This window comes from Diospyros lotus, chromosome 9, assembly GCF_014633365.1.
Source record: "Diospyros lotus cultivar Yz01 chromosome 9, ASM1463336v1, whole genome shotgun sequence".
Taxonomy (NCBI): domain Eukaryota; kingdom Viridiplantae; phylum Streptophyta; class Magnoliopsida; order Ericales; family Ebenaceae; genus Diospyros; species Diospyros lotus.
The window spans coordinates 17,608,840-17,625,063 of record NC_068346.1 but is presented as its reverse complement, the minus strand read 5'-3'; the positions used below and the strand labels follow the sequence as shown (position 1 = coordinate 17,625,063).

The 16,224-nt window shown below is 35.3% G+C and overlaps 1 protein-coding gene across 3 annotated transcripts in view; it reads left to right on the top strand.

Annotated features, from left to right (window-relative positions):
* LOC127809653 (probable nucleoredoxin 1) overlaps positions 1-7,879 on the top strand; it is a 31,029-nt gene extending 23,150 nt beyond the window's left edge. Inside the window, exons 1-4 of one of the 3 annotated variants that reach the window (XM_052348629.1) lie at positions 4,751-5,048; positions 5,783-6,262; positions 6,418-6,900; positions 6,995-7,879. In XM_052348629.1, coding sequence (XP_052204589.1) covers positions 4,956-5,048; positions 5,783-6,262; positions 6,418-6,900; positions 6,995-7,639 — 1,701 coding nt within the window. In that variant the 5' untranslated portion in view covers positions 4,751-4,955 and the 3' untranslated portion in view covers positions 7,640-7,879. Of the gene's footprint in view, positions 1-4,750; positions 5,049-5,075; positions 5,209-5,782; positions 6,263-6,417; positions 6,901-6,994 lie in introns of those variants that run through there. The other 2 variants (XM_052348630.1, XM_052348624.1) reach the window with 2 other exon arrangements.
* Positions 7,880-16,224: the final 8,345 nt, after the last annotated feature.

Below are 16,224 nucleotides of genomic sequence, written 5' to 3'. Positions count from 1 at the left end.
GTTAACACATGACATGATACCTACATTTTTAGGCGTAAATCTCAGAGGCATCTTTGAGGAATCTTGGAGGATTCTTTAACCACCGCTAAGAAGGTATTGGAGAAAGGCTCCCAGGCCTAGATGGTTCACGGGATGTTCTTATGTAGCCAAGTAACCTATGAGTAGCACCGAAAAGGTCTATTGGTCATGTCAAGAGAGGCTTCTAAGGATGACGAGTTGTAGAGTCTCGTTCCCAAGAGAGGTGTATAAGGCTTAAGGTAGCAAGGAAGTGGACCAAGACATGAGTAAGGGAATGAGGCCACTCAGTTATTGCTCTCTCCCTTCTCTCTATCTATCAATCTTCTTGTCCCGAGCCCCTCTTGTAGTTTCTAGTGCTTTTATTGCTTGACTTGCTTTGAGTTTATTTTTTTCTTATGGGGTGGTTATTGTTTTGATTTAATGAAAAACATCTTTGGAATTCAAAAATAATTAGTGAGATTAATTTGTAAAATATTTAAAATAATTTTGATGATGCCTAGATGTCCTTTCAAAACCTTTATATATTCCAATAATGCCAAAGGATAAAAATCTTAAATATTCTTTCAATATAAAATCCTTTGTAGAAAATATTTTATTCTGGAAAACAATATTATGAAATCAAAGAAAAGTTATTTTGAAACCAAATGAATTGTTATATAAAATGTGTCAAAATTATTTTCTTTTTCATATTATTTTGATGATGAAAAATTTTATGTTTTCTTATTGATGAAAATCATCATGTTGAATATTTTTTTATGAAAAATACTTTGATCATGAAAATTTTCATTTTTTATGATGAAAAATATTTTCATGTCTTCTCCATTTTAAAAATAAAAATAAAGTATATATTATTGAAAATGAAAAATGAAATATCCATTTATTGCCTAAAGATATTGTTTCAATCATTTTATCAAATCATATAAACTCCTTAGTGATAATCACTTAAAAAATATCATACCCAAACCCGGATGATTAATTTAGTTGTTTTGTGTATTAATTGCAATCGAATTTATGGTAGTTGCTTAAACTAGAATCCAGCATATCATGTATGGGGATTACTTAAACTAGAACTATCATCATCTCTAATTACATTTAATAACAAACGCTCATATCTGAAATTAAATTAATGTTATTAATCTTTTCTGCTAAAAATTGAGAATCATGAGGTTGGTGTTGAAATTGCCTTAACTCAAGTGCTATCTAATTTCATATTTTCACATTCAGTGTTTATTTCAATTTCTGCTTTGTTTTATTTCCTAGTATCCGTTATCTAAAAATCCATAAAAAAATCTTGTTACCAATTCATCCAATTGCGTGTGTATGTATGTGACATTCTTTTTCCTTTGTTATAAATAAATCTCTCAGTTGACGACCTAGACCTATTTAGAAAATACAAATTTAAATTTGGACTACAACTGCACTTGTACACTGACGAGTATAAACCTCTTACCAAAATAAAGAAAAAAATATAAAAGTTTTATTGTGTTTTAATTGCAGGGTGAGAATGCAGCCAGGAATCGACCCTAGCCGACCTAAAATACAACTTGCAGAAGCGACAAAATCGGCCAACTATTCGGTCGGTTTTTTTCCATTTTTCGGCCAAGTGGCCGTTGTCGGCCACTTGCTTTATCAAAAAGCCTCCCCCAACCATCCCTCGTGCAACCCCGCGGTCCAAATCGGCCATCGTCGACCGGCCATGTGCTGGTCAGATTCCCATTGGCCACACTTTTGCTTAATTATATTTTGGCCCCTCTAACTTTTGGCTTTCTCATTTTAACCCATTTCACTTTGCCCTTTAACGTTCCATAATTGTACTTAAGACGCTCAAGTCCTAAAACATCCATTTGACCCCCGAAAATTCTGAAAAAATGTCATTTAGACCTCCTTTCGACAATTTCAAAAAACTACACTTAAGCCTGAATCTTTGTTTTGACCCCAAACCCTTTCGTTTCTTCTTGAAAACCACTGAATGGTTACTTTACATGCCGAATATGAACCCCTCAAGATTTCGTTGACTTCTCGAAACTCTCCTATAATATTTCAGTTTTTCAACCTGAATCGCAACTGCATTTTAGTTGTACCGAAAATCGTTCCTGATCCAATTTTTTTCGATGTTATAAATCCTGTCTCGAAATGCTCCTCAAATCCGTATCATTTTCCTTAGATATCTCACCTCTAAGGCACTCCCTACAGTCGATTTGGTACTTATAACTACTATCAAGCTAATTTTTCGGTACTCTAAATTTATTTAAATTACGTGGTAACCTTATGAAAATATGGGTTCTTACATTTCGGGGTAGGGTATACATGCTTAACCTTTTAGAATTGAGGCAAAGGATTCTAGATGAGGCCCATAAGACTCAGTATACAGTGCATCCAGGAGCCACGAAGATGTATCAAGATCTTTGAAAGATCTAATAGTAGCCGGGGATAAAGGCTAATGTGGCTAGAAGGGTGACACGATGTGATACATGCCAGAAGGTGAAGATCGAGCAAAAAAAAAAATAGGCTGATACGGCTCGTAGAGATCCCTAAATGGAAATGGGAACATGTCACAAATGGACTTCGTGACGGGATTTTCAAAGAATCGGATGAATAATGATGCAAGTTGGGTCGTAATGGACCGACTCATGAAATCAAAAAATCACTTGCCTAATGAATAACTCGACACAAAAGTTTGCAGAATAATACATAAGAGAGATAATCAAGCTTCATGACACACCGATGAGTATAATCTCGAGTCGGAACCCGAGGTTCACAACTAAATTTGGGTGGAAATGATTGAGTTAAAAGATAATTTGACCTAATCGGAGTCACCTAAATAAATCTTGGATCGTTGCGACCAAGTTTAAGGAATAAAGTAATTCCTTTGGTAAAGATTCAGTAGAGAAATCACATAGAGGAGGAAGCGACATGAGAGCTAAAGGATACAATTAAGAGAAAATATCCTCAGTCTTTCGAAGAAATAGAAATAAAATATAGAATTTTTATAGCTCTTCTCAGAATTATACTAAAGATTTATTGTGAATAAAGAAATAATTGTGGATTTTGAGAAAGGCACGTCATACTTTGTAAGCATTGGACATGTACTGAATACGAACTAAGATACTTGTTAAGGTTAAAGATGATATGCGATCAAGATGTTAAGGACATGATACTATTAGCAGTTAGGGGTAGTAGCTATCCACTTGAGGAAGAAGCCAATGGTAATGTTTGGTTTAGATAGGATTATTTGAAAATGTGGTAATGAGCTTTATTCTCCCTTAGTTATTTGATCAATTATCTGCAAATTTTGAGGCTAAAATTTCTTTAAGGAGGGGTGGATGTAATACCTGAAAATTTCTTAAGAACTTAAGTGTAATTTTTATGCGCTTAAGTATAATTTTTATTGGGATATAAGTGAAATTTTTCAAAATTATGGGGGGTAAGTGTAATTTTTCAAGTTGTGGGGCCCGTGCCTCCCTCACTGGCGAGCAAATGCTATGTTGCGCGCCTGTAGACAATATAGCATCTCTGAATCAAGAAAATTGTTCATAATCTTTCTCTTTCACCTCACAACCTGATGGTAGGTCTCAATAGATAGAACTCAAAAGACTGAGGAAAATTGAAGAGATCTAGCCTATTATATAACAATTATATTAAGCCACTCATTAAGACCCAATATAAGTTTTAATCCCACACCACTGCCAACCTTTATGGCATAATATAAGGAAGTTGGACTATTCCTAAAAGATCACAAATAATATAGGCTAAACACAATTATATAATAAAACTCTAATTATATCATAAAACCCAAATTTATTAAAAACTAAAAAAAATCTACAATTAACCTTAGCCCGCAATAAGAAAAATTCCAACATCCTTAACTAAGTGGGAAGGGTTTATTTGAGCAATTTTAAAAAAATATACTTAGACCTTATTTCTTTATAAACTCTTTCAAGTACATAATTTTTTCAGTTATTGTCAAATTGCTCTTTTTTGGGTCTAATTTTAATTAATTTAAAATTAACTTTAATGTCTAAAATCTTCAAATATTAAAAAAAAATTCTCACCCCTCGCAAAAGAAGTTATTTTAAATAAAAAGTTTTTTATAACGAGGGCAAATTTGTAATCTTATTATATATATATATATATATATTCAATAATGTCAGCCTTCTTTAATCTCGTACCTACCATTCTACGCGGTGGAACATAAAAATAAATTAAATAAAATGAAAAGCTGAATGAGGAGATAAGGCTAAGAAATAGGGTAGGTGAAGGTCATACTAAATTATTGAAGTCCATCGTAACAACTACAAGTTTGAAGCCTTAGCCATTAAGATTCTAAGAAAGCCTTAATTAGCCCTTAAGTATTTAGGGAAGAACCGTGTGAAAGCTCAGTAGAGAATTAAAATGGATAAAGCATATAGTGATGTCACATTACACATATTGGAATAAGAATTGGGTACCACTAAAGAAGTATTACCATTTGGTACTACTAAACGTGTCACTTAACCTTCCTTTGTTTAGAAAATGAAATTTAAACTTTAGGATTCAATTTGATACACAATTACTCCCCGTATCATATATAAGAGTATGATAATAATATTACTAACCTTCGTCACTTTTAAAATTCACTTTCACATAGGTGCTGACTAATCACGACAAACTTAATATTAGGACTTTGGGACAAACTCGTTGCCACTTCATTGAATTTTCGTTACACGCGTGACTGGTGTCGCGTTGTCGAAGGACGAGGGGGAGGAGTGAGTGTGATAAAGTCGGTGGCGCCCAGGTTATCGCCATGTCTTGCTCCCCAAGTCTTTGATCGTAGATTGCTCCAACAAATATAAATATACATATAACTAATGCTATGCGATAACAAGGACACCAAGTTGGCATTAATTTGATCGAAAACGAAGAACCAAGAGAAACCAGAATCTGCGAAGAACAAAGCCATGGCTAGCACCACTGACAGTGAAGCTCACAATCTCGAATCGCTTCTTTCCTCCGAAGAACGAGACTTCCTCATCCGCAACAATGGCGATCAGGTGAATAACCCAGATGAACTCCCAACTCTCCCTAAACTATTCTCGCCGGATTCGTTGCGATCTTTGTGACCCTTAGAAATGAACTGTTATTGACGCTTATAATCGTCAGTTTTCCGGGAACATAATTCTGGGTTTTGCCCTTCAAATGCTTTATATTTGTGTAAGTTTGAATATTTGATCCTTCTTGTTTAGGTTAAAATCAGTCATTTGATTTCTGTGTTTTTCTTTTTCATGACCCATATGGAATGAACTGTTTGAGGCTTGTAATATTCAATTTTCTGGCAAAATAATATTTTGGGCTTCTGGATTTGAGTTTGATCCCTTTTTTTGGTTAAAATCAGTAACTTGGTAGGAAAGTTTGTGGATTTGTAAATCAGTAATTTGATTTCTGTGTTTTCTTTTCATGACCCATATGGAATGAACTGTTTGACACTCAAAACAATATATTCAGTTTTCCGGGAAATTAATTCTCGGTTATGCCCTTCAAATGCCTTAATAATTGTGTGTATTTGAATTCGATTTTTCTTTTTAGGTTAAAATCAGTAATTTGGCAGGGAAGATTGTGGGTTTCTAAATGAGTAATATGATTTTTGTGCTTTTCTTTTTATGACCATCTGGAATGAACTGTTTTGACACTTTTATAATCCTGAGTTTCCCGGGAAATTAATTCTGGGTTTTCTCCTCCAAAAAAATTTTATATTTGTGCGGATCTGAATTGGATCCCTTTTTTTCAGGTTAAGATCAGTAATTTGGTAGGGAAGACTGTGGGTTTATATTTCTCTGGTTCATGGTGTGGTCCATGCCGCGGATTCACCCCTAAACTGGTGGAAGTCTACGAAGAGCTCTCATCCAAAGGTGACTTTGAAGTTGTGTTCATTTCCTCTGATAGAGCTAATGAAGCATTTGATCAGTACTTCGCCAAGATGCCATGGTTGTCCATTCCATTTTCTGATTCCGGGTCAATAAAGCGCCTCAAGGATTTGTTCAAAGTTAGGGGAATTCCTTGTCTTGTGATCATCGATAGCAATGGCAAGGTTTCAACTGATAAAGGGGTTAGTATCATAAGGGATTTTGGCTCAGAGGCCTATCCATTTACACCTGAAAGGATCCATGATTTGAGAGAGGAAGAAGAAGCTGCCAAGAAGCAACAAACTTTGAGGTCCATCTTGATTTCAAGTTCTCGTGATTTTGTGATATCAAACACTGGAACTGAGGTACCGACTATTTGTTGGTAGAATTAGTCTTGATTTGGTTTTTGTTTTATCTCTTTTCAGGAATAACTAGGGAGATAGAATTTATGTGAGGGATAAAGGTTTGATATGTTCAAAGATCATTGATTAAGAACTTAGGTGTATTTGTTTGCTATCAGATCCCAGTTTCAGAGCTCGAAGGGAAGGTGATTGGCCTGTATTTCGTGGTGGACGATCATAGAGGATGCACTGAATTTACCACAAAACTTGTGGAGGTCTACAGAAAAATCAAGGACAAGGGGGAGAATTTTGAAGTTGTATTAGTATGGTTGGATGATGAAGAAGAAGAATCTTTCAAACAAAGTTTTGATGCTATGCCATGGCTGGCTTTGCCTTTCAAGGACAAAAGTTGTGAAAAACTGGCTCGATACTTTGAGCTTAGAGCCCTTCCCACACTGACCATAATCGGTCCAGATGGGAAGACTCTACATCCAAATGTGGCAGAACTTGTTGAAGAACATGGGGTTGAAGCCTACCCTTTTTCACCGGAGAAGGTGGCTGAGCTTGCCGAGATTGAGAAGGCGAGACTTGAAGCGCAGACTCTGGAATCCATCTTGGTTTCAGGTGACACAGATTTTGTGATTGAAAAAAGTGGTTCCAAGGTATGAGTCTGGTAGTTTTCTCTATTAGCTTTCTATCAATTCCTTTGTTAAGAATGGTAGAATGGAGAAGTTGCGTTGATTCTTTGTTGTTTAGGTCCCGGTGTCTGAACTTGTTGGGAAGAACATTCTCCTCTATTTCTCTGCCGAGTGGTGTCCGCCCTGCCGTGCCTTTCTCCCCAAGTTCATCGAAATCTACCATGAGATCAAAGCGAAAGACGGTGGATTTGAAGTAATTTTCATCTCAAGCGATCGCAACCAACCTGCTTTTGATGAATTCTTCTCAGGCATGCCGTGGCTGGCTCTCCCCTTTGGTGATGACAGGAAGGCATTCCTCCAGCGCAGGTTCAAGATCAGGGGAATCCCAGCTGTGGTAGCCATCGGCCCCAGTGGCCGAACACTCACCACACAGGCCAAGCAGCTCCTACAAGTCCATGGTGCCGATGCATATCCCTTCACGGAAGACCACTTAAAGCAGCAGGAGCAGAAGCTGGAGGAAATGACAAAGGGGTGGCCTGAGAAGGTGAAAACGGAACTGCATCCGGAACACGAGCTTACTCTGACTCGCCGCTCGGCTTTCATCTGCAATGGGTGCAGGGAGATAGGGCATGCCTGGTCCTTTTTCTGCAAGCAGTGTGACTTTGATCTGCACCCAAAGTGTGGTCTAAAGCAGGATGAAGCAACAAAGAATGGCCCAAAAGAGGGGTGGAGCTGTGAAGGAGATGTCTGCAAGAAGAGCTGAGAAAAGACAGATGAAAATTAATCAAGTCTTCTTCAATGGAGGTGTGGTATGAAATAAGAGTATAGTGTGGTGTCGTGTCGTGTGGTGTGGTGTGGTGTAAGCATAATGTATTCTGTTTCAGACTTGGAACAAATGTTCTTATTGTTCTTCCACTCTGAAATGGCCCAGTTCCATGTCTCAAGCTTCATAATCTAATGCTGTAGAACAAATATATGGAGTCATGGTTTGACAAAAAATTTAGTCTTTCTCCCTTTTTGGTTAAGTTTATTTATTTTTTTTTAAGAAAAACAAAAACTCAAAAACATCTTAGAGCCTTCAATCCATTTAAAATCCTTATGATGGGGAATGGGTTGAGGCCCATGTTGAAACAAAGGCCCATTTCCAAAAAAGGGAGGCGAAAAGATGAATAAAATGAAGAAGAAAAGCCACAAAGAGCCAGGAAGACCTTCCTAGCAGAATATCCAGAGTTACACTCTCTCAAGAGATTTGAAGGTCTCTGGTGTTGGTCCCAGCATGGCCACTCAAGTGGGGGTGAATCGAGTGCTTAAATTTTTTCTCTTTTTAATAAATATTATTGATTATTTATTTTCTCTAAGAATATATAAATTATTTTCTTTAAATTCTTGTTATTTAATTTTAAACAAATTAAGATTTTATAACTATATATACGCAAGCTTGAGATTGCAAGCCACGAGATATAGCAAGAATAAATAAATAAGGCACAAGACAATTTATAGTGGTTCAGTGTCTCCACACACACACACCTACTCCACTCTTCCAAGGTCTCAACCACCCTTGGGGTTCCACTAATCTCACCAAGGTTTTTACACTAGCTCACCTTAAAAACTAAACACACTCCTAGATTACAACGGGTTTTAGGTAAACCACCAACACCAAGGTTTTCTCCCTAACTTATCTTGGAAACTATAATCACCTAGATTTTAACGGTTCTAGGAAACTTATACAATCCACAATGATAATTTAATTGTTCATAAATAATTGTCCACACTTGGACACAAATAAGCAATTAAATACAAAATATACAAGACAATAATATTTAAATAAATAAATAAATTACGATCTCAGTTTGAATGGAGATCGGATTTGGCTTTGCGATCTCTTTTTCTCCTCTTGCATTGTGGCTCTTCGGTGGATGTGCAATAAATCTTTAAGAGCTTTGGAATGCTTGAAAATTAGCTTGAGAGCTTTTGAGTGCTTTGGATAGGCAATATAAGCAAATAATGCTCTCCAAAACGAATTTGGAACTATTTATAAGCATTCTGGAAATTATTGTAGCAACACTGTAGCAACAGTCAAATTTACTGTAGCAACGATCAACTACATTGTAGCAACGGTAATGTGTACTGTAGAAGCTGTCAAAATTTTGACCGTTGGAGGGGGCACTGTAGCAGTACTATAGCAATAGTGAAAAATTAATTTTTTTGTTCAAATTTCGCAAAATTATTTTTTATATATTTTAGAAATACTTTGAAAAATAATTTTAATGGAAAATAACATTTTTGAAAATACATACACTTATGAAAAAATGTTTAATAAATTAAATTAAAAAATATATTTTTAATAGAAAATAATAATTTTTTGCAATACACATGTTATGAGAAATATTTTATAAATTAATTAAACATAATTCGATACTATAATTAAAATATTTAATAAAAATACTCTTTTATTAATCACTAAAAATACTATATTTTATATATTGAAAATTCTCTTTTTGTTAATCATCAAAACTTAATTAATATGAGCAAGTTGGATCAACATTCTCCCTTTTTTATGATGACAAAAACATGATTTATGAGATGATTAATTTGATAAAATAGTTTGAACTCCTTCTTAATTTTATACTATAAGCTCCCCCTATCAAAAATAGTAATAACATAAAATTATTTTTGATATAACTTAATAGATAAAATATATATATATATTTTAAGAGTTTTAAGAAGCAAACCTGATTGCCTTGATTGCACCCGCTTGCCTTGCCTTGAATGCCTAAATTGATTTCCTATCTCTCAAATATACAATTTCCTTACCTCAAAAAAATATCATAAATTTTTTCTCCTATATAAAAATATTTACAACTTAAAATTACAAGTCACTCTTATACATATCTTTTCATTCTTCTCCCCCTTTTTGTCATAATCAAAAAATTATTGTAAGTTGAGAGAATAAAGATATATAAACAATAAAACTCATGAGAGAAATATATCAAGCATAATTCACAATATTGAGCATAATCCAAGATTACACAACATTAAAAAAAAAATCATAAAATAGTCAAGGGATACAGTAACATTACAAAATCTACAAAATAGTAATTTAAGTGACCCACTTTGATAGCTTTGGATTCCGTCGATGCTCAATGCTGATGCTGATTGCCGAACACGACTGATCCAAGTTCATCGATATCACCGGGGAATGGCAATTGGCTGCTGCTAGTTTCGACTGGATAAGGTTGCAAACTAACCTCTTGAAAATAAGAAAACGACACATTTTCTTCTTGGATGACCGGGTTTTCAAAATTCCAAATAAGGTTTGGATTATCCACAAGGAAAGATTCATTGTTATAATATAGGTTTAAATTAGTTTCTGTTTGAAACCAATTTTAAACATTAAGAGAGTTTACATAAAAGTTTGCAAATAATAATTCCTCCAATAAAGCTAAATGAAATTGAAGATCGACGATCTATTGTTGGAGAGAAAAAATGTAGGAGACACAACCGTAGATAGGATTTTGAAGCCTAGCTTGAGCTTCATACAAGAGTGTAGTAACAGCCCCATAACAATCACTAATTGGAAGCTGGTCTAGTAGCTTTGAGCATTACTAGCACCAAAAACCTTATGGATAGCTACAAAATCAGAAAATCCTTCTTCATAACAGAAGTGAGGGGCAAAGACACATGATTGAGTACATTTTCTTCTTAATACTTTATAAGCATCGCAAGGAGAACCGGGTCCTGACATGATCTTTTAGTTTTTATTTATTTATTTATTTATTATTTTTTTTTTAAAAAAAAAAAAAAAAAACACTGACTTGCCACTATTTTTGGTGTTTCGTTTAACAGAGGCGAAAGGCCGAGGACGAGGGTGAAGGCGAGGATGAGAGCAAGAAGGCGAGGGTGAGATGATGAGGGCGAGGGTGAGAGCAAGAAGGAGGTAGATAGTAACAGAGTAGCGATATGCAAGAGTGAGAGCGGGGGTTTTGATCAGGCAAGAACAAGGGCAAGCATTTTGATCAGGCACTACATGAAGGTTTGGAGGATTTGGGGGTTGGGGATAGTAGAGCACACAAATCCTAACAAGAACAAAAAAAAACACAAGCACAAAGATAGAAGAAAAAATGAACAACGAATAACCATGAAATCCGAGATACATGAAGAAACAACGAAAAAATGAAAAAAAAATAAACATAAACTCACCGTGGATCCGATTGGCTGCACGACAGAGAGACGACGGCGTACGAGTGAGATACTGGAGAGGACACTAGTGGCGATGGCAACGAGAGAGAGATGAGACAGAGAGAGGATTGGGTAAGAGGAGAAAGAACAGAGAGGGTTTTTAAGAAGGGAGTCAGAGAGATAATAAGGGGTTCGACCTTATCTAGGTCGCCCCCTTTTTTTATTTTTTTCATTTTTATTTTATTATTTTAATATTCTAAGTTACCCAAAGGGATTTATTATCCCTAATTCCCTCCGAATAAACTCAAATCTTTCTTGTGGCAATGGTTTTGTGAAAATATCTGCTAATTGTAATTCTGTTGGGATAAACTCAAGAGATATTTCTTGATTTTGGACATGGTCCCTAAGGAAATGATGTCTAACCTCTATATGTTTTGTTCTTGAATGCAACACTGGATTCTTAGAGAGGTTAATTGCACTGGTATTATCACATCAAATAGGAGTTTGCTTAAAATTTATTCCAAAATCTTGTAGTTCTTGACGAATCCAAAGAACTTGAGCACAACAACTACCGATAGCTATATATTCAGCTTCAGCAGTAGATAATGCTATCGAATTTTGTTTCTTTGAGAACCATGAAACCAACTTGTTTTCTAACAATTGACAAGTTCCAGAAGTGCTCTTATGGTCTACTTTACAACCTGCAAAGTCCGCATCGGAATATCCAATCAATTCAAAATTATCCCTATTTGGATACCATAAACCTACATCTTGGTTTCCAATTAAGTATTTGAAAATTCTTTTAACTGCCAATACATGAGATTCTTTGGGATTTGATTGAAATCTTGCACATAAGTATACATTAAACATGATACCAAGTCTACTTGTCGTTAGATAAAGTAATGACCCTATCATACTCCTATAAAGTTTTTGTTCCACACTTATCCCTTGATCATCTTTATCTAATTTTGTGGATGTACTCATAGGTGTGCCTATTGCTTTAGCATTTTCCATTCCAAATTTCTTTAACATTTCTTTGATATATTTTGTTTGATAGACAAAGATTCCTTCTTTTGATTATTTTACTTGGAGGCCTAGAAAATATTTGAGTTTTCCCATGAGACTCATCTCAAATTCACTAGTCATTAAATTTGCAAAATCTTTGCAAGTTTTTCACTTGTTCCTCCAAATACTATATCATCTACATATATTTGAATTATTATTATATTGGATTCCTCATGTTTTATGAATAGGGTTGTGTCAACTTTTCCTCTTGAAAAACCTTTCTCAATAAGAAATTTACTCAATCTTTCATACCACGCTCTAGGAGCTTGTTTGAGACCATATAAGGCTTTTCTTAATCTATACACATGGTCCTCTAAATGAGGATCCTCAAAACCGGGAGGTTGTCTCACATAAACCTCTTCATTTATGTAGCCATTTAAGAATGCACTCTTCACATCCATTTGATATAACATGAAATTCATGTGAGAGGCAAAGGTTAAAAACATCCTGATTGCTTCTAAAGCTACGGGGGCATAAGATTCTTCAAAATCGATGCCTTCCTCTTGGCAATATCCTTTAGCTACAAGCCTTGCCTTGTTTCTTATTATATTTTCATTTTCATCTAATTTATTCTTGAAAACCCATTTGGTTCCTATTATAGATTTATCTTTAGGTCTAGGAACTAATTCACATACTTCATTTCTTTTGAATTGATCTAATTCTTCTTGCATAGCCTTAATCCAAAACTCATTTTCTAGGGCTTAATCTACACAAGTTGGCTCAACTTTTGATATGAATGCCACATTGTTATAATATTGATGCCGGGACACCCTAGTCATTATTCCTTGGCTCGGATCCCTTAGGATTTGATCTATAGGGTGGCTTGTTGCATGTTTGAACCTCTTAGGAAGTTTATCTAAGTCTTCTTTTTCTAAAGGTTGTTCTTGGGCTTTAGATGAAGAGTTTGGAGACTCATCCTTAGTTTCTTCTTGAATATTCAACTTCTCCATTTCCTTAGATGGATCTATGGATATTATCTCTTCATCTTTATTTTTTCTTTTTGTTTCAATATGCTCATTGAATTTCACATGAATGGATTCTTCCAAGGTATTTGTTCTAATATTGTATATTCTATAAGCCTTACTAGTATTTGAATATCCAAGGAAGATTCCTTGGTCACTTTTAGCCTCAAATTTTCCTACATTGTCCTTTGTATTTAAGATAAAACATTTACATCCAAAGGCTTTAAAATAGGATACATTAGGTTTTTTGTCATAGTATAATTCAAATGGTATTTTCTTGATGCCTTGTCTTAAATTAAACCTATTTAGGATATAACAAACGGTATTGATCGCTTCGGCCCAAAAATATGTTGGCAAGTTATTCTCCAAAAGCATGGTCCTAGCCATCTCTTAAAGAGTCCTATTTCTCCTTTCAACAACACCATTTTGTTGTGGGGTTCTAGGTGTGGAGAATTAGTGAAGAATACCATTTGCTTCACAAAATTCCATAAAATGTCTATTCTCAAATTCCCCACCATGATCGCTTCTAATAGTGACAATTCTATCATCTTGCTCTCTTTCAACTCTTTTAGCTAGTTTGACAAAATTTTGAAAAGCTTCATCCTTTGATGCTAAGAACATAACCCATGTAAATCTAGAAAAGTCATCTACTACAATATATGCATAAAATTTTCCACCGTAACTTCTAGTTTGAGTGGGTCCAAATAAGTCAATGTGCAAGAGTTGTAGAGGTTTATTGGTTGATATTTCATTCTTAGATTTAAAGGAAGCTCTAGTTTGTTTTCCTTGGCAACATACATATTTTTTCATTGAACTTTATCTTTGGGAGACCTATAACTAAATCCTTATTAGCTATTTTTCTAATTAAGTCTGGATTAACATGACCTAATCTTCTATGCCATAAGAGAATATCTTCATTTTTCATCATAAGACATTTTTGCATTAATTTCCTCAATATTAGCAATATATACATTTCCTTGCCTATTAGCACAAATAATAATGGAGTTAAAATTATCAATAACGAAACAGTGCCTTTGTCTAAAAATAACTTCATAGCCATCATCACAAAATTGACTAATGCTAAGAAGATTATGTTTTAAACCTTCTACTAATAGAACATTTCTAATAATAATGGAATTTGGCTGGTCAATCATACCTATACCAACCACTTTACCTTTGGCATTGTCCCCAAACGTAACAAATCCTCCATCTTTGGGAGAGAGATCTAAGAATAAATCTCTCTCACCGGTCATGTGCCGTGAGCAACCACTGTTCATATACCACTTGTTTCCCATTGTGGTCGTCACGCACATCTGCACATTTAAACGATCATGCTTTAGTTTTGGGTACCCATTCATAGACGGGTCCTTTGAATCGTTCTTCATTGGGATCAAATGATTTAATTATTTTTTATGTATGTGAATGAGGAGCAACATTTAAAATTTTGTGATCTAACTCATTCATTATTTGTATCACCCCTTTTGGTATCCACATTTGTACTATATTATTTCTAGGGGTGTTCATGGTGCGGTTTGGTCGATTTAGGGTATTTTCAACATGCTAACCCGCACATGCAATTTGGCATTAAACCAAACCGCACGGTTTGGTTTGGTTCACGAAAATTGCACCAGACTGCACCGCAATTTGCGGTACGGTCTGGTGCAGTTTTCGCGGTCTAATGCAATATTAATCAAAAGCAAGCAACAACCACATATCTAAACCAAATCCATAGAATAGTCCTAAAGCTTGAAACTCAGAACCCAATAGAACACTAAAAGAGATAACTTATAGTGGTAGTAAGCAAGCGCGAGTGCGAGAGAGAGGCAGGGGGGCTAGACATCCCACACAATAGCACCGAGCAAGATGCAACGAGACAGCGACCATCGACTACAGTGTTGTGGATGGCAACAGTAGGGGGCGGTGGAGATATCGGCGATGGAGCTCGCGGCGATATGAGGTAGTTGCAGCGATGGAAGAGAGGCTATGGGAGCAAAGAGCGAGAGAGAGATAATGTGACAGAAAGAGAAGTGAGAAATGGAGGTACTAGTTGTGTCGAGCACAGAGAGTGCGAGAGAGAATGGTGGGAGCAGAGAGAGAGAGAATGTGTGTGTGTGAGAGAGAGAGAGAGAGAGAGAGAGACAGGGGCGTCAGTGCGCCACTTGTGTTGCAGGAGAGAGAGAAGGGTTGAGTCTGTCAATTCAAAATGGCTTATAATTAATGCAAAGGATAAGTCTTCATGGCATTGGCAGTGGCACTTGCGCAACTTTAATTAATGCAAAGGAGATGAATGGAATTGGCATCCGCGCAGGTATCTTTAATTAATGCTAAGGACGATTTTTTTATTAATTTAATAATAATTTATATAATTATAATTTTTATTATACACAAAAATTTGAAAAAATCTGGCGGTTCGGTTTGAAACCGAACCACCAAGGGCCCAAACCATGTAAACCGCAGGTTTGGGCATACGGCAAACCGTTTTCTGACCGCTCTGATGAAAAAACTGACTTGTTCGATGCGGTTCGGTTCGGTCTGGCCGGTTTCCGCGGTGTGCTGGTTTTTTTGCACACCCCTAATTGTTTCTCTTAGGTTGTGGTCTCCATCTAGGTTGTTTTCATTCTCTCTTAGGTGTTTTGTACCTTGGTTTGGATTTAGAATTTTTCTTTAAAATTAATGTGGCTAAACTTTTCTCTATAGCATTCTTTTCTACTAATAATTTATTATTTTTACTTTTTAATATTTTGTTTTCTTCTTGAAGATTAGTTAATTGATCTTTTAATTTATCTCCATTCTCCTTATTGAGTTATTGTGATTTTTCTTCTAAAGACATTATTTTACCCTTTAATTTTTCATTTTCTTCTTTGTGATTTTTCTTGATGGTTTTTACTTCTTTCTTAATATGTTGATATTTTATGTAAAGATCTTCGTATGCTTTTTTTAATTCTTCTAACTCCATATCTTCTTCTTCTTCTCTTATAGCTATGAAGCACATTTGTGCTTGTTCCTCTTCGGATTGAGATGAATCATCGGCATCCCGTGCTGAGAAAGCATGTTTCTTTAATTTTTTAAATATTTTCTTTTCTAATTTCTTTTCTTTCTTATCTTCCGAACAATCAAATTGCATGTGCCCACTCTTCTTACA